We start from the raw sequence: 18,920 nt of genomic DNA, 5'->3' as shown, positions 1-18,920 counted from the left end.
ATATTCTATTCTATTGAACATGCTGATGGTAAGATTGAAAATCATAATTGTTTATTTCAACATATTTTATTGCTTATAAATAGAAAAGGATTTGAGACCAGTTTCCAACAATATGATAAAAATGATATGATATTGGATATTTAAATATTCTCAGAAATGTATTCACAGTTTGTTAGTCTTTGGATAGCTGGGCCCCATTCCACAAAGTGATTTTAGCACTAAGATCACATTAAGTGCATAAGGTACATGTAGTTATGCACTTAAGGTAATCTTAGTGCTAAGAGCACTTTGTGGAATGGGGCCTTGGGAAGTTACTCATTACCAACAAAACTGGCTCCTTGTCTGGGAATAAGCCCACCCCATGCTAAGCTCACAATGAGTTGTCTTGGCTCCCTGGGCTTATTTCCGGTCAAATACGGTATTGTCTAATGCACTTTTTATGAAATTCTGCAATTAATAAAGATTCATTGTTTTGGTTGGTTCAGGGTTTCTTTTTGGTGGGGAGGCAGGATTTGTTTATTTTTGAAGAGTGGTATCTGTACTGTTTTAAAGCAGATAAGATTTGTTGGTTATTACCATTAACACTTATGTTCAGTAGTAAAATGATCATTATGTGATAAATGGCAGAGAGATATTATTCTTTTTTGTTAATTACTGCAGATGCCAGAGATGCAATGGCGAAGGCAGTCTATGGCCGTGTGTTTGGATGGATAGTGAACAAGGTAAACTGTCTGCTGGCTCCGGAGGAGAACATACCAGAAGACCAGCTAAAGGAGATAGGTCAGTAATCACATAACGTAATATAGAGGTTATTAATCTCTAAAACAGCTCAAGGAGATAGGTCAGTGATAAAAATAATGTAACATAGAGGTTATTAATCTCTAAAACAGCTCAAGGAGATAGGTCAATTATAAAATAATGTAATGTAGAGGTTATTAATCTCTAAAACAGCTCAGGAGATAGGTCAGTTATAAAATAATGTAATGTAGAGGTTATTAATCTCTAAAACAGCTCAAGGAGATAGGTCAGTAATACAATAATTTAATGTACTGGTAGAGGTTATTAATCTCTAAAACAGCTCAAGGAGATAGGTCAGTAATCACACAGTATAACATAGAGGTTATTAATCTCTAAAACAACTCAAGGAGATAGGTCAGTAATACAATAATTTAATGTAGAGGTTATTAATCTCTAAAACAGCTCAAGGAGATAGGTCAGTAATCACACAGTATAACATAGAGGTTATTAATCTCTAAAACAGCTTAAGGAGATAGGTCCATAATCACATAATGTAACGTAGAGGTTATTAATACCATTTGACTGTACAATGTCTGTGAAACCTGTTACATGTGTTAATCGGCCATCAAAGTGAAGATCAAACAGTGGCCTTTTGAACACAGGTGGCTGCTTAATACAGGTCAGTTTATACTATATTAGATGATTTGAGAGAGAAAAAAAGTGGCCTTATAACCCAAGTTGCAGCTCGATACCAGTGGCCTCTGGAACAGGTTTGATTGTGTATGTATTTCTGGGATCATCATTTTTATAACATACCTATAGATTTAGAATAATAAATAATGTTGTTTTTGTAGGAATCCTGGACATTTTTGGATTTGAGCACTTTGAGAAGAACAGTTTTGAGCAGGCCTGCATCAACCTGGCCAATGAGCAACTTCAGTTCTTTTTCAACCAGGTACATGCATTTACCTTTTTTCTCTTTTTTTTTTATGTCTTAAGGAAAAAAAGAATATTTTATTTAACAATGCACTCAGCATATTTTAATTACGGTTAAATGGTGTCGGACATTATTAAAATGTGTTGACTCCGTCATTAAATAAAACATTTCTTTCTTTTTCTCTTTCTAAATTATCTGCATGTCTATTTTAAAAATTACCTTTTACTTTAGAGGACCATCATAATTTTCTGTCTATTACTTGGAAACATGTTGCAATAACAGCAAACTCGGCATAGTCTCCTGTAGGGCCTCCACAAGTCCAAAATATCGGACTCGAGTACTCAAGGGTCAAACTCAACCTGGACCCGAGTACCCAACACTTACACTAGATGATGATGAGACTAAGGAAGAAAGTAAAATAACATTATGCATCTTAATTCCAGCGTTGAACATGGATGTCAAATGATGCCATTGTATTGCATTCCACACATTCGACTTAGTCTTTTGTTTTACTTCATGTCTCATAGCCCTAAAATGTAACAGGCAGGACGTATATGGCAAAATGACGTAAAAAAAAAAGTATAATTAAATGAGAGTGCTCTTCCTTGCATGGGTACTCAAGTCCTGTGAACGGACTCGAGTCTTGCTAGACTCGGCCTGTGTGCCCATGCCCGAGTACTCGTGGAGGCTCTAGTCTCCTGATGTTATTAATATACACTGTACTGTTAGACCTAAACTAATTTGCAATATCAATGTCTGTTTTTCCTTTCAGCATATTTTCAAGATGGAACAGGAAGAATACAAGAGAGAAGGTATTGACTGGAACGAGATCACGTTCGTTGACAATAAGCCTCTTTTGGTGAGTGTTAGGCTTGTTTTTGTTTATAGAAAAAAAGAGGTTTCTTTTATTTAACATCACCACTGATGTACAGTCATGGAGAGGAAGCCCGCTACATTTTATCATTAGTAGCAAGGGGTCTTTTATATGCATCATCCCACAAACAGGATAGCACATACCATAGCCTTTGATATATCAGCCGTGGTGCACTGGCTGGAACGAGAAATAGCCTAATGGGTCCATTGTTGGAGATACATCCTAGACCGACTGCACATCAGGTGAGCACTTTACAACTGGACTATGCCCTGCCCCTTTGTTTAAAGATGCATATCCTCAACTATATGTTTAACAGAGTGTATTGTTTTGTACAAACGATTTGAAATGCTTGCTATATTTTATAAGTTTGTTTTTGTGTTTTTTTTAATTATTACTTGATTTGGGTTGTTTATAACTGATCAGTCTGTTAATTGTTAGTGATAGCTAATAAAAAAACAGTTGAAGTACAGTCAAACCAGTGTTATTGTATGCTCTGTTTCACAGGATATGTTTCTGCAAAAACCAATTGGACTCCTTGCCTTGTTGGACGAAGAGAGCAAATTCCCTAAGGTTAGTCAGTCTGTATAGACTTTTTCTTTTGTGAGAGTTATTAAAGTCAAAAACACTAAACATTTAAATAAATAAATGAATTTCAGTTTTTTTTCTCTTTCTTTTGTGGGGAAAGATGATCTTACAAACTGTTCTATGAACCTTGAAAGAAGTGTATTTAAATTAAGAAATTTGTTTGGTTTCAGGCATTGGAAAATTCATATTACATAAATATGATGAACAAGGGAATAACAAATAGACATTCCAAATATTTATGGCATTGAAGAGAATAAATTGGATAATTATTCTAGGATTTTATTGAGAAAATACATCTATCAGTTTCCAGGTTTTTAACAAATTAAAGGTCCCTTTTAAAGTATATTTTGAGCATATTAACTCTAGGCTGACTATTTAACATTCACTAAATGTATGTACCTGTGTTTCTAGGCAACAGATCAGATGTATGTGATTAAATTGGATAATTATTCTAGGATTTTATTGAGAAAATACATCTATCAATTTCCAGGTTTTTACCAAATTAAAGGTCCCTTTTAAAGTATATTTGGAGCATATTAACTCTAAGCCGACTGTTTAACATTCACTGCATGTATGTACCTGTTTGTAGGCCACAGATCAGACATATGTGGATAAGGTGAACTTTCATTTCATGAAGAATCCTTACTACATGAAGGCACCCAGCTCCAAGGTTCCAGTGTTTTCCATCAACCACTATGCTGGAAAGGTAAAATCTACTTCCATAGGAACTAAGGTCGACGACAGTCATTTTTTCGGACCCTTGTTTTGGCTTCGTACACAATAAATAAAACATATCCAATGGTAATTTTTTTATATAGGCTTGTTATTGAAATTTGATGGGTCAAGGTTAATAGACCAGTTTTTATTTTACTGTGACGAAGCATTGTAATAATATAGTTAATTTTAAATTTGAATGATGTCAGTATTCCAATGACGTCACTTTGCATCTCCTTACAATAACCATACACTGGGTACATGACGTTTCCGTTTTAAGAATGCTGGAAAAATTCCAATGCAAAATTGCTATTGCATTTATTTTTTTTGAACGTTACTTATGCACCTGAATGTGTTTTAAAAAAATATCTTGGGATAAACAAAAATGGATTTCAAGTGAAAATACAGTAAGATATGTTATATTTATTGTGTACGAAGTCAAAACAAGGGTGCTAAAAGTGACTGTCGTCGACCTTAGGTGTGGAACGTAGCCCAGTGGTAAAGCGTTCGCTTGATGCGCGGTCAGTCTGAGATCAATCCCCATTGGTGGACCCATTGCACTATTTCTCGTTCCAGCCAGTGCTCCACAACTGGTGTAACAAAGGCTGTGGTATGTACTATCCTGTCTGTGGGATGGTGCATATAAAAGATCTCTTGCTGCTAATCGAAAAGAGTAGCCCATGAAGTGGCAACAGCAAGTTTCCTCTCTCAATATCTGTGTGGTCCTTAACCATATGTCTCACACCATATAACCGAAAATAAAATGTGTTGAGTGCGTCGTTAAATAAAACATTTCCTTCCTTCCATTGGAACTATTGTTATTAGTTAGTTTTTTTTAGTTTTTAAAAATATATGTGTTAAATCTGCAATCTCGCCTCAGTCTTGTAACGCAAAATACAAACACAACAAAAAAATTAATAAATTTTTGTGACATCTGTTATAGTTATCTACTTTTTAATTGTGCCAAATTATCTAATATAATATAATATAATGTAATATAATATAATGTACCAGCCTCAGTGGTGTCGTGGTTACGCCATAGGACATAGGCTGGCAGGTACTGGGTTTTCAGCCAGGTACCAGCTCCCACCCAGAACGAGTTTTAATGACTCTGTGGGTAGGTGTAAGACCACTACACCCTCTTCTCTCTCATTATCAACTAACAACTAACCCACTGTCCAGGACAGCATACGTGAACCTTAATTGGACATAAGCACGAAAATATGTTCAAATGAAATGAAAAGTATAATGTATAAGCAGCCACTAGCCATAATAGGCCATTTTACAGTTCTGCCATGTCTAATACAGTGATACCTCCCAAAACTGGACACTCCGTAAACTGGAATTGTTTCATGCTTCCTTTTTAAATATCAGTACAGAACAGAATCTCCCTAAGCTGGATACTTCTTAAACCAGACTTTTTACGTAGTCCCGCTTAAAGGGACAGAACCTAGTTTCAACCCGTGAAAATTAAAACTAAGTTACAAACCTGTAACACATTTAGATAAAGTTACAATTGAGTGAAACATGAGTCTGTGACTTTGAAATGGTGAAATACCGTCTAAAAATAGACTATAACTGTTACTTCTCAGATGCAGGGAAATTGATAATCTAAACCATAAAATGTAGGTAAAGTATCATTTCAGTTATCAAAATGGACTATAATAGTAAAACATTTGTCTTAGTGTTTAAAAACTAGGGTATGTCCCTGTAAAGTGTTTCTTTGAACATAATGGGGGGGGGACGTAGCCCAGTGGTAAAGCACTCGCTTGATGCGCATTTGGTCTGGGATCGATCCCTGTCAGTGGACCCATTGGGCTATTTCTCGTTCCAGCCAGTGCACCACGACTGACATATCAAAAGCTGTGGTATGTACTACCTTGTCTGTGGGATGGTGCATATAAAAGATCCCTTGCTGCTAATCAAAAAGAGTAGCCCATGGAGTGGCTACAGTGGGTTTCCTTTCTCAATATCTGTGTGGGGTCCCTAACAATATAATCGTAATGAAAATGTGTTGAGTGAGTTGTTAAACAAAACATTTCTTTCTGAACATAATACTGACCTGGATTTTGGATCCATTTTGTTCCCATATTTTACTACCATTTGACTCCATATTAAAGGAATGCTTAAGCAAGGCTTTTGGACTGGTATGCATATTCAAACGATATATAATGCACATTATTGCTTAATATCAACAAGTATATTATTATATTTAATTAATAAAATGGTTAAATGTGATGGCTATTAGATATAACGGGCGCAGCCATTTTGTTCCATGCCAGTCAATACGTCCTCTGGCGAGCTGGTGATTACGTAATACTTAACACTTAATGTTAGGAATGAGTCTTAGAACTAGAGAAACAAATCTGCCTGGATTTTGCGGGATGCATTGCAATGTTCTGTAATAATATACATCCCAGTAAGCCAGCAATAAGCAAAATAAACCACTATTGTCAAAGTGGATACACAACAAGTCAAAATAAATACATCATGTTTTGCCCATGCATTAACCTACACACTTATTTAATTGGTCCATGCTGTTAGTTGCCTCTACCTGTGATTCCTGATTGGCAGGTGTGTATTTGAGTGGTAACCAGATGAGCCAATTAATTGATGCTGTCTAGACTCGAAAATACATACCGGTATTGCGTAATATAACCTGTCGCCCCCAAAATAAAAATGGACATGGTTTATTACTGTAAATAGTTCTGTAAAACTATTAATTAAGTCTGACTATGGTCGGACTGCTGGTGCTCCCTTGCACCTGTCAGTGCAGGCGGTCCCTCCTCCACCCACCACAACCCTTTTCTGTCCTGGACAGAGGAACCAGTTGAGGCCGGGATATGTGCCCAGGACAGGCGTGCACTACAACAGCTTGCTCTGAATGTGCACATTAAACAATTTTCCATTCCATTGATTAAGTAGACTTTCCCATCTAAAACCACAGAACTGATCAATTACTTAGTCCAACATAGCATACCAATAGGTCTATTAGTGTACATTTTTCCTTTGGATTATTTAACAGAGAAAAATACTATAACCCCATTTCGTTCCGTTAATGCAACTTGAAATATATTTAGTTCAATCGTTTATTATATTATCACGTCATTTATGTTGTTTTACAAGTCAGGTTGATCAAAGAGAAGCACCTTGTTGAGAATTACTGCTTTTGTTTACACTGTACATACAGGATTTGGTCAGTCCTGAGCTGACGTCACTTCACACCAAGCTAGCTGTACCGGACACCTCGAAAAGAAAAGCATTTTAGATAACAATAAAAATCAGGAAATGCTTGTTAGAAGATGATGACAAAACTGTTGACTTATTTTTGCCCAGGTGACTTACGATGCCACACAGTGGCTGGAGAAGAACCGCGACACACTGCCAACTGGAATCATGGAGATTCTTCAGAGCAGCAAGAACCCTCTCGTCAGGACAATATTCAGAGGTTTGTCTCTTTCAGGGTTTTTTGGGGGGGTTTTGGTGGGGTTTTTTTTGGGGGGGGGGTGTTTGTGGTGTGTGGTGTGAGGGGTTTTTTAAAATTATTTTTAAAACCCTGGATTTTGTTTGGGTGGGTAGGTTGTTAAGTTTGTTTTGTTTATCAGAAGTAATTGGGTTTTGTTAAACTTCCATCCATGCCTCCCTCCATTCCTCCATCCATCCCTCCATCCCTCCCTCCATCCATCCCTCCATCCATCCATCCATCATCCATCCATCCATATATTTATTCATTCATTTGTTCATTTGTTCATTTATTCATTCATTCAATCAACACTTAGTTGGAAAAGGTTAAAATGGATTCTTTTGTTTCTCAGAAAACCCATGAGTGACTATAATGGCAAGCATTTGGCCCCTTTCTGCCCCCACCTTATTAAGATTCACTTGTTGCTATCAGTCTTAACAGCACATGCTATCTTTCCATTTCTTTTACTATCTAGTTCCACATCCCAGACCATGTCTCCTGAACTGTTACAGGCACTTTATTATTGTGGCTACCTGTGCTACACACCTGCCATCCCCAGCTATCTGTGTTGCAGGTTAAGTTATCTAGTACTAACAGGGTGGACTGTTATTGATGTGTAATTAACTGAACTCCACTGTGAAGACACCACACAATTTTCAGTTGTTATTGCTATCACATATAGGTTGCTATATTTCATTTCATTTCATGTATGGTGTCGTGGGCACACACTTCAGCTATCTGGGCTATTTGTCCAGGACAGTGGGTTAGTTGTTAGTGGTTAGTGAGAGAGAAGAGGGTGTAGTGGCCTTACACCTACCCATTAAGCCCTTAAGAACTCGCTCTGTGTTGGAGCCAGTACCGGGGGCTATGAACCCTGTACGTACCAGCCTTATGTCTGATGGCTTAACTATGATGCCATCTAGGGCTGCTATACAACACACACTAACCCTAACCCTTGTATATATTTTGGGGGTTGTTTATTGCCTTCTAAAATACATCCAGTTATACAATATCAGGTAAATATTCTCCCTTTTGTTTTTCTCATATCCTTTTTATGGCTAGCAATCTGACTGTTGTGTTTTCAATGGAGTTTAGTATATTTATGATGTTTGTTATATTAAAAACAGGTCAAATTAGCCGGACAGGAAGTCTAGCTCTTCAGGGCAGAACCATCAGAAGTTCAAAGAGAGTGAGTATACAATGTCATGTAATTGGATCCCATTAAAGTGACAGACCCTAGTTTTTAAACACTACAGCTTATTTTTCACTAATGGATCCATTTTTTAATAATTGAATCAGACATTACTTAGATTTTATTGTTTAGATTATATCTTTTCTTCATACCCTGTTTACATAGAGAATAACTAGTTAATGACATCGGATATCTGCTTTATCGTGTGAAGGTAAGATTTGCAAAGAGCCTCACAGAATTTCTCATTTGGCCTGAACAGGATAAAACAGATATCCGACATCATTAACTAGTTATTATCTTTATCCTGCAGACCATAAAAATTGAGGGGAAAGCTATTATTTCTGTTATTTCAGCTACATTATACAATGACCTAGAGGTCAAATAAGCAATTTTATAATGTAGCTAAAGTCATATCCTGGTAGTAGCAGGATATGACTTTGCTTTATCAGTCATCATATTCTGTCAATAGAAATGGTGGTCACAGGATAAACATGTTTGTGGTCATCCTGGTGTTTCTAATTCCACGAAATGCAGTTTTCATATTTTAAAAAATGCACGTACCTCTGAGAAGTAACGGTTATGAAGACAATCTCTAGTCAACATCACAGACTCATGTTTCACTCTATTGTAATTATCCAAATGTATTGCAGGTTTGTAGATTACCAAAGTTAGCGTCCATTGAAATTAGGGTCTGCAACTTTAAAAAATGTATTTCCTTTGTTTGAATTTCTAAAATATGACCGGCCTCAGTGGCATCATGGTTGGGCCATCGGTCTACAGGCTGGTAGGTACTGGGTTTGGATCCTAGTCGAGGCATGGGATTTTTAATCCAGATACCGACTCCAAACCCTGAGTGAGTGCTCCGCGAGGCTCAATGGGTAGGTGTAAACCACTTGCACCGACCAGTGATCCATAACTGGTTCAACAAAGGCCATGGTTTGTGCTATCCTGCCTGTGGGAAGCGCAAAAGAGAAGCCTATATGGCGACAGCGGGTTTCCTCTAAAAACAGTGTCAGAATGACCATATGTTTGACGTCCAATAGCCGATGATAAGAAAAAAAAATCAATGTGCTCTAGTGGCGTCGTTAAATAAAACAAACTTCTTCTTTTTTCTGAAATATGTATATGACATTGCATATTAATTATTACTAAAACTGAATGTGAATACTGAAACAGGTTTTCTGTGAATCAATAACAATAAAATAAAATAAACCAATAATAATAAAAAAAACACTGAATGTAAAAAAATTCAATGTGACATTTGTATTTAAATATTTTAGTCATGTTGATTGTAAATTAAAAAAGGTATCATGACTAATTATTTGTAATATTTAATGTAAATTATTTAATGGCTTATAAATTAATTATATTTAAAACTATATTTTGTCATTTTTTGTATAGTGTGTTTTAATTTATCAGTCATGTTTAAATCTGTTTGTAACCCTATAAATGCGTTAGAAAAACCCCCAGACAATACTTCAACAATGTATTTGAATCCTTAGTATGCTGTGCATGTTTTAACTCCGACGTTCATGTAATGAACATTATTTTCAGAGTCGTAAACTGGCTCCCATCATGAGTCGAAAAAGTGCCGCAAAGCGAAAGCTCACAGTAGGAGCTCAGTTTAAGGTGAGTGGTTTTTGTTTTCTGTTACAATCTCAAGAACAAAAGAGTTATCAAAATCATATCTCCGCACAAGGCAGAGTCAAAAGGGTATTGGCAAGATTGTGATTGTTTTCACAAATTTGTTAGTTGCTTTGTCTGTAGGAGGATTTCCACTCCCCAGGACATTATCCTTATGGCATCTGTAGGAGGATTTCCACTCCCCAGGACATCGTCCTTATGGCATCTGTAGGAGGATTTCCACTCCCCAGGACATTGTCCTTATGGCATCTGTAGGAGGATTTCCACTCCCCAGGACATTATCCTTATGGCATCTGTAGGAGGATTTCCACTCCCCAGGACATTATCCTTATGGCATCTGTAGGAAGACTGCCACATTTCATTAGTCTATTTCAAATCCATTTTAAACAAGAATCTACTGTATACATTTTAAACAAGAATCTACTGTATACATTTTAAACAAGAATCTACTGTATACATTTTAAACAAGAATCTACTGTATACATTTTAAACAAGAATCTACTGTATACATTTTTTTGGGTAGGAAGATTACACATTATTGTATTATAATAAATGTAATACCTTGCATATTTTGAAATTGTGAATGCATTTTGTTGTAGAATGTAATGGCTTTTATTGTTATCAATACTGAATAATCCAATTTTCCCTTTTAATTTAAGAATATTTTTGAAGGATAAGAAAGGAAGTAAAGCAATATATACACTGGGTTTTTGTTCTGAAAGGTAAAATAATTTTGTGTGACATTTTTCAGAATTCTCTAAACATCTTGATGGAAAAAATGACGTCGGCAACTCCCATCTTTGTCCGATGTTTGAAGCCGAATCACCTGAAGAAAGCCAACACGTTCAGTGATGAGTACATACTGGCACAGGTACTTTATTTCAATTCAGTGATGAGTACATACTGGCACAGGTGCTTTATTTCAATTCGGTGATGAGTACATACTGGCACAGGTGCTTTATTTCAATTCGGTGATGAGTACATACTGGCACAGGTGCTTTATTTCAATTCGGTGATGAGTACATACTGGCACAGGTGCTTTATTTCAACTCATTGATTAGTACATACTGGCACAGGTGCTTTATTTCAATTCGGTAATGAGTACATACTGGCACAGGTGCTTTATTTCAATTCGGTAATGAGTACATACTGGCACAGGTGCTTTATTTCAATTCAGTGATGAGTACATACTGGCACAGGTACTTTATTTCAATTCAGTGATGAGTACATACTGGCACAGGTGCCTTATTTCAATTAATTGAGTGAGACGTATATCAAAAGCTATGGTATGTGCTATCCTGTCTATGGGATGGTGCATATAAAAGATCCCTTGCTACTAATGGAAAAATGTAGTGGGTTTCCCCACTAAGGTTATATGTCAGAATTACCAAATGATTGACATCCAATAGTCAATTGATAAATCAATGTGCTCTAGTGGTGTCCTTAATCAAAACAAACTCTTTTTCTTTTTTTTCTACTTTAAATTAGTTTGTGTTACAATTGGCATGTTGTTTCAAGAATAATATAATTTTAGAACAATATTCCTGTGCACCACATAAACTGGTCCAAATAAAAGTGTGAAGTTTGTAAATGTTTGAAATTTGACATGATGATGAAATCAACTTAACTGCCAGTTATCTCATAATTAATATTTATACAAATGGCCAATAAATAATTTCTTAAAAGTGATTTAATTTTTCCTTCCTTACTGTTAAACATCTTATGCAATGCAAAAAATTCAAGTATAAATTTAACCAACTGTAGAATGTGGTGCCAGAGATTTTCTATTCTCGATCGCTAGATGAAGTGTCACAATTACCGTATGTTAGAAATAGCTTTAGAATAAAATAAACTGGTATGTTATTAAAGGGACATTCCTGAGTTTGCTGCAATTTTTAAGATGTTATCGACTCACAAAGACTTTTTAACGATTGTAATTACATATTAAATATATTTTTCGGCATAAAATAACAGTGGCTGTATATTAAAAATGTTTCTGGTTCTAATATTCTTACTTGGTTAAATTTCATTTTATTTCCAAAAATATAATTTTTTCGTACATACGAAATCCAGTTTGGGCTTCTTACAAATATTAAGACGACCAGAAACAAATTGAATATACAGACACCGATATTTTAAACCAGAAAATATATTTAATATATAAGTTTAATCATAGAAATATTTTATTAGTCGGAAACATCTTACAATGCAGCAAACTCAGGAAAGTCCCTTTAAACAAACATGAGATCCGTAATTTTTCATTTGACTCATTTTGACTAACATTGTTAATTTTCTTGTGTTTAGTTACTCTACACCGGTATGCTGGAGACAACGAAAATCCGCAGAGAAGGATTTGCAGTACGACCAGCTTTTGAAGAATTTGTTCAGAAGTAAGAACTTATACTTATATTTTTATAAAAATAAAAGTGCATATTCAGGTGTTCATGCTGTGACCTAGGGAATGCTGATTTATACTGTTCTGTGTTTATTTATTCCATGAACTTGTTTTTTTCTTCCCAGGTCAGGTCAGGTCAGGTCATAGAGCTTTACGTGCACATTCAGAGCAAGCTGTTGTAGCACACACCTGTCTTGGGCACAGGAAAGGTGTGATGCGGGGGGGGGAGGGACCGCCTGCACTGGTAGGTGCAAGTGAGCACCAGCAGCCCGACTGGTCGGTAGCGCGGGGGGTGGGGGGGGGGGGGGGGTAATGGTGCTATGGAATTTTGAATGGAGCAAGAATTATGCCAAAAGAGAAAAGGTGTGCAAGTTTGATTGAGGAAGTTGGGTGCAATTTTGAATAGTTTTGACATTAGTTTCTTCCCAGGTTTCAAAAACTTATAATAACATCACTTTCTGATTTGTTTTGGTAGCCTATGTTGAGGCAGTGGGTTTCCTCTCTCTTTTACACTCTTTCTTTTTGACTCTCTTTCACTCTTTCACCCTTTCACACTGTCTGTCTCTGTCTGTCTCTCTGACCATGTGTAAAAATCCATATGTTAATCACCAAATAAGTGTAAAAAATGAATTGATAAAAAAAAACTCTTTTCAGCTTAGAGTACCGGGTAATACCAGAAAAGACTGTGCTAGTTTGTGAATGAGTTACATTTATCGATACCGGAAAAGACTGTGCTAGTTTGTGAATGAGTTACGTTTATCGATACCGGAAAAGACTCTGCTAGTTTGTGAATGAGTTACATTTATCGATACCGGAAAAGACTCTGCTAGTTTGTGAATGAGTTACGTTTATCAATATGGGAAAAGACGGTGCTAGTTTGTGAATGAGTTACGTTTATCAATACTGAAAGACTGTGCTAGTTTGTGAATGAGTTACGTTTATCAATACACCATTTGTGAATGAGTTACGTTTATCAATACACCATGTACCAGAAAAGACTGTGCTAGTTTGTGAATCAGTTACATTTATCAATACACCATGTACCAGAAAAGACTGTGCTAGTTTGTGAATCAGTTACATTTATCAATACACCATGTACCAGAAAAGACTGTGCTAGTTTGTGAATGAGTTACGTTTATCAATACACCATGTACCAGAAAAGACTGCTAGTTTGTGAATGAGTTACGTTTATCAATACACAATGTACCAGAAAAGACTCTGCTAGTTTGTGAATGAGTTACGTTTATCAATACACAATGTACCAGAAAAGACTGTGCTAGTTTGTGAATGAGTTATGTTTATCAATACTGGAAAAGCATCCTTGCTATTTTTACTTGGAATAGTCTATGTCATAGTGGATGAGGTTTTTCATGTCTCTCTTTTACACAGTTAAGTATCAAAAGTATCAAATTGATACCCGGTTGGTCTAGGATCGATCCCCATCAGTGAGCCGATTGGGCTATATTTCATGGTATGTGCCAATTGCACTATGACTGGTATATAAATATCATGGTATGTGCCAATTGCACTATGACTGGTATATAAATATCATGGTATGTGCCAGTGCACTATGACTGGTATATAAATATCATGGTATGTGCCAATTGCTACTAATGAAAAAATGTAGTGGATTTCCTCTCCAAGACTATATGTCAGAATTAACAAATGTTTGACATCCAATAACCAATGTACTCTAGTGGTGTTGTTAAACAAAACAGTCTTTAACTTTAATTATGCCAAATAGTCATAGTTTAAAATGTTCAAAAGTGTCATTAAGCAAATATATTACTTTCTGTTTCAACATAATTTGCTCCTGGCTTCTCTTCCAATTAAAATAAAACTAAAAAACAAAATTAAACATATGAATCATCCGTAATTTATTAAAATAACCTTGTATGTTTTCTTTTCTGTGATTAGGTACAAAGTGATAATGTGTCAGTCAAAGCTGCAAGGGACCTGTGAAAACTGCATCAAAATTCTACGTGCCAGTAAACTTACGGGATGGCATGTTGGGTAATTTTTACGTAGTAATTTATTTTTACAAATATTTGTATCTCGTTGGAATTTTAATCTCTAGATCATGATAGATTCTAATTATGGTAAAGAATTTTGAGAAATTGAATTTAATTTTGCTGTTAATTAACTGAAAATGTTGTTGTTGTTTTTTTTTTTTTCACTTAAGGTTTTTTTTTTTTTTTTTTTTTTTTTTTTTTTTGTGTTCATTGATTTAATTGTTTGTTCAATATTTAATTTTTTCATTTGTTCATTCACTTGTTCATTCAAGCATTCTTTTGTTCATTCACTTGTTCATTCAAGCATTCCTTTGTTCATTCATTCATATACTATAGGCTTCATGGTTAAGGTTAACATTTAACATGTTTAAACAAACTTGTATTTTTAGAATGTTTCTGGGTTTCTTGTGTAAATATTTTTTACAATGACTTGCTTTTCACCCTATTTCAGCAAAACAAAGGTTTTCCTCAAGTACTGGCACATTGAACAGCTTTCTGACATCCTCACCCAGATGGGCACGTCTGCCATACATCTACAGAGAGGTGATGAGTCCTTTTTATAGTCTTTATGTATAGGTTTCAGTGGGAGAGGACAGGGGGCATTTTCTTACCCCCCTCCCCAAAAAAAGAAATATGCCTTTCTAATTTAGGCATGCTCTTTTAGGAAAAGACAAATTATTGTTTACAAGGCAATGTAGTTTTGTTTTTGAGTCCCCTGTCAGTCCAACTGGAGAGGACTATAGGTTTCATCTCCATCTGTCTGTCTGTCCGTCCCACATATAGTTTTCCAGATGTCACAATGCCCTAAGATATGAGCTGAAATTTTGTATATAGCTTTATCATGTACTGATCAAGATCAAGTTTTACTTAAGGCACTTGATTTTAGGAGATACGAAAAAAAGTTTTTCCAGACTTTGTTTTGCAATGCCTCAAGATTTTGAGCTGAAATTGTGTGTATGTATAGCTTTATCATGTTCTGTTACAGATTAACTTACACAATTTTTCTCAGAGTTATGGCCCTTGAATTTGGGAAATACAAAAATTTGTTTAGCTCAGTAGGTGACATGTATTGCTTTAGCAGTACTCTCACAATATGTGTTATGTCTCATCATTCCTGCTTTTTTCATTTTTCACCTACATAAACAACCACATAATGATAAAAAAGAAGAATTACTGGAGACTAAGCTGGCTTAGTTTTCAGGTCCTTGATAAATGTTTTGTAATTTTCAAAATTGTAGAGGTGCCTGCATTCACCTCCAGTCTGAAAGTCTATGTTCTATTGTAATAAATAATGTTATTATTTTCTAGTTGTTCGTGGGTTCCTAGCTCGTAGGAGGTGCAAGAGATTGAGAGAGAAAGCGAGACTTCAGGCAGTGGAGGTTGAGAAACTGATTAATATGGTGGCAGAGTTGGGATCAATGTCTGGCACATTCCAGTCTCGACTAGTTGAGGAGGACAAAAAACGACACCCAAAGGGTAAAGATTGAATAGACAGAAACTTGCTTCAAATGGTGGTAGCGAGTGATGTGAGAAATCAATCCAATTATAGTGGGAAAGCGAGATGTAGCCCAGTGGTAAAACGCTTGCTTGATGCGCCATCGGGCTAGAATTGATCCCCGTCAGTGGGCTTATTGGGCTATTTCTGACTCTACCCAGTGCACCACGACTGGTATATCAAGGACCGTGCTATGTGCTATCCTGTCTGTGGGATGGTGCATATAAAAGATCCCTTGCTACTAATGGAAAAATGTAGCGGGTTTCATCTCTATGACTGTATCAAAATTACCATATGTTTTACATCCAATAGCTGATGATTAATAAATCATTGTGCTCTAGTGATGTCGTTAAACAAAACAAACTTGTTTTTCCAATTATAGTGTTATGGAACTTACAAGACATAAACAATTTAATTTTTAAAAATTTGTCCCACTGTTCCCATTTTTGCTTAAAGCAACATACCCTAGTTTTTGAAAACGTACATTCGTCTAAGAAGTAATGGTTAATGAGACAAGCTCTATTGACTTTTGACGTTATTTCCCTGTTTAAACATCACAGACTTTAGCTTCTCTCTGTTTTAACCATATCTAAATGTGTGATGCAGGTTTGTAGATTAACTAAACTTAGTGTTCATTTTAGGGTATGCACCTTTAATCTTTACGAAGTCAAAATGCAAGATATAGGTATTACTTTTCCAATGTCGGCTACAGTGTCAACTTTTGCATTAAAATTTTATGTTTAGACCCTTTTTCCACAAACTATAAGTCCTAGATCCATGAAACTTGGTTTATAGTTTCACCTATGGATGTTCATCATGGTGCTACCAAAAACATTTATGATAGATGAAACATTTAATTCTGTAGAATTCTTATCTCTCCTGTGCATTCTATCTGATTTCATGCTGATCTTTATTTTTTATTTATTTATTTATTTATTTTTTATCCCACTGCTCCCTTTCCTTTCTCTCCTTTGAATTCCATCTCATTTATTCCCGATCTGGCATCTTTTAACTTCTTTTGCTGTGCACCTCCACATCCGAGTCCTTGTCTTTCCATCCGTGACAGGTGCTTGTCTCTTGTGTCTATCTGTGCCACACACCTGCCATTCCCCATCAGCTTGGGATGGGACGTAGCTCAGTGGTAAAGCATTCTCTTGATGCGCGGTCGGTCTTGGATTGATCCCGATCGGTGTGCCCATTGGGCTATTTCTCTCTCCAGCCAGTGTACCACAACTGGTATATCAAAGGCTGTAGTATGTGTTATCCTGTCTGTGAGATAGTGCATATAAAATATCCCTTGCTGCTGATAAAAAAGAGTAGCTCATGAAGTGGCAACAGCAGGTTTCCTCTCTCAATATCTGTGTGGTCTTTAACCACATGTCCGACACCATATAACCATAAATAAATTGTGTTGAGTGCATCATTAAATAAAACATCTCCTTCTTCCTTCTTTTCCCCATCAACTTTTAGCTGTGGGCTTAGTCTGACCACTTTGGGGAGTGTTCAGTAGTTACTTCTGGCATTGTTAAGAGGCACTTGTAACCACCTACTATACACTCCTACTACCGGCGGTCATTAGTTAGTGCCATGGGTCAGGCCTGATCTTACAGCTCCTCCTATCTTTCAACTTTGTTTTGCTGTACTCCTCTACATCACTGTCCTTGTCTCTCCAACAGCAACCAGGCATAAACTTGACTGAAGTGATTAACACTATTATTTTCAACAATTATTCCAATCAGGTTATGGTACAGAAGCTAAGGCCCTTGTTAAATATAAACTAAATAGACTGAAATGGTGAAAATAAAGAGTAGATGAGATTATTTCAATTCAAATGATAGAAACTATAGCTTAGGCACACAACAGATATTTAAGTTTTTAGCTTATCAGTTGTGAGATCATTGGAAATATTTTGTTTAATGACGTACTCAACACATTTTATTTATGTTATATGGTTAAGGACCACACAGATATTGAGAGTGAAAACCCGGTGTCGCCACTTCATGGCCTACTCTTTTCGATTAGCAGCAAGGGATCTTTTATATGCACCATCCCACAGACAGGATAGCACATACCACGGCCTTTCATATACCAGTCGTGGTGCACTGGCTGCAATGAGAAATAGCCCAATGGGCCCACTGACAGGGATTGATCCTAGACCGACCACGCAGCAAGCTAGCGTTGTACCACTGAGCTACATCCCGCCCTTGTGAGATTATGGCCCAGGATGTAATATTATGGCCCAGGATGTAATATTATGGCTTTATAAAAAGCTCTTGGATGCTTAAAACATTATGCACCTAACACTGAAATGTAAATAAAATGCTAAACCTATGTTATCTTGTCCAAACGTTTATTTTCTTCCAGAAGTAATAAATGTATGAGACCCAGTATGAATACTGTGCCAGTAGGATTATTTTTTATCAAGACTACTGTACTACACATGGCATTAGTGAATTAATTCTTTCATTCTCTTGACTATGTGTTTTAAATATCCTGTACCATATGTCGGACAATGTTCTTGGGTGTTTTCATGAAAACATTCCTTTCCTTTTATTCAGACAAAATGAAGTCTGGTCCATCACCACCTGTCCCAGAGCATCCGCCTCCAAGATCACCTGCACCGGATTACCTGAAGCCAACCAAGACCACGTCATCTTGTGGCACACAGGTACATTCAGCCTGTCAATAAAGCACCAGTGCTACCGACTGTTCTGACAACCACCACTTGTAAAATTAGGGCCCCAATGAGTTCAATGATACTTACACTAGATGATAATGAGACTAAAGAATAAAGTAAAATGGCACTATGCATTTTAATTCCAGTGCTGAACATGGATGCCAAATCATTACTTTGTATTGAATTCCACACAT

General features: G+C 36.3%; 1 protein-coding gene across 1 annotated transcript in view; it reads left to right on the top strand.

Moving 5' to 3' along the window:
* LOC121386712 (myosin-IIIb-like) overlaps window positions 1-18,920 on the top strand; it is a 52,119-nt gene that overhangs the window by 21,366 nt on the left and 11,833 nt on the right. The window contains exons 9-22 of the mRNA XM_041517709.1: window positions 661-780; window positions 1,593-1,693; window positions 2,448-2,534; window positions 3,054-3,119; window positions 3,724-3,840; window positions 7,185-7,296; window positions 8,439-8,500; window positions 10,058-10,132; window positions 10,899-11,018; window positions 12,452-12,537; window positions 14,460-14,555; window positions 15,006-15,097; window positions 15,863-16,030; window positions 18,608-18,717. Coding sequence (XP_041373643.1) covers window positions 661-780; window positions 1,593-1,693; window positions 2,448-2,534; window positions 3,054-3,119; window positions 3,724-3,840; window positions 7,185-7,296; window positions 8,439-8,500; window positions 10,058-10,132; window positions 10,899-11,018; window positions 12,452-12,537; window positions 14,460-14,555; window positions 15,006-15,097; window positions 15,863-16,030; window positions 18,608-18,717 — 1,412 coding nt within the window. The remainder of the gene's footprint in view (window positions 1-660; window positions 781-1,592; window positions 1,694-2,447; window positions 2,535-3,053; window positions 3,120-3,723; window positions 3,841-7,184; window positions 7,297-8,438; window positions 8,501-10,057; window positions 10,133-10,898; window positions 11,019-12,451; window positions 12,538-14,459; window positions 14,556-15,005; window positions 15,098-15,862; window positions 16,031-18,607; window positions 18,718-18,920) is intronic.

This window comes from Gigantopelta aegis, chromosome 2 (genome assembly GCF_016097555.1).
Source record: "Gigantopelta aegis isolate Gae_Host chromosome 2, Gae_host_genome, whole genome shotgun sequence".
In the NCBI taxonomy this organism is placed as follows: domain Eukaryota; kingdom Metazoa; phylum Mollusca; class Gastropoda; order Neomphalida; family Peltospiridae; genus Gigantopelta; species Gigantopelta aegis.
This window is presented reverse-complemented; position numbering and strand designations above follow the sequence as displayed.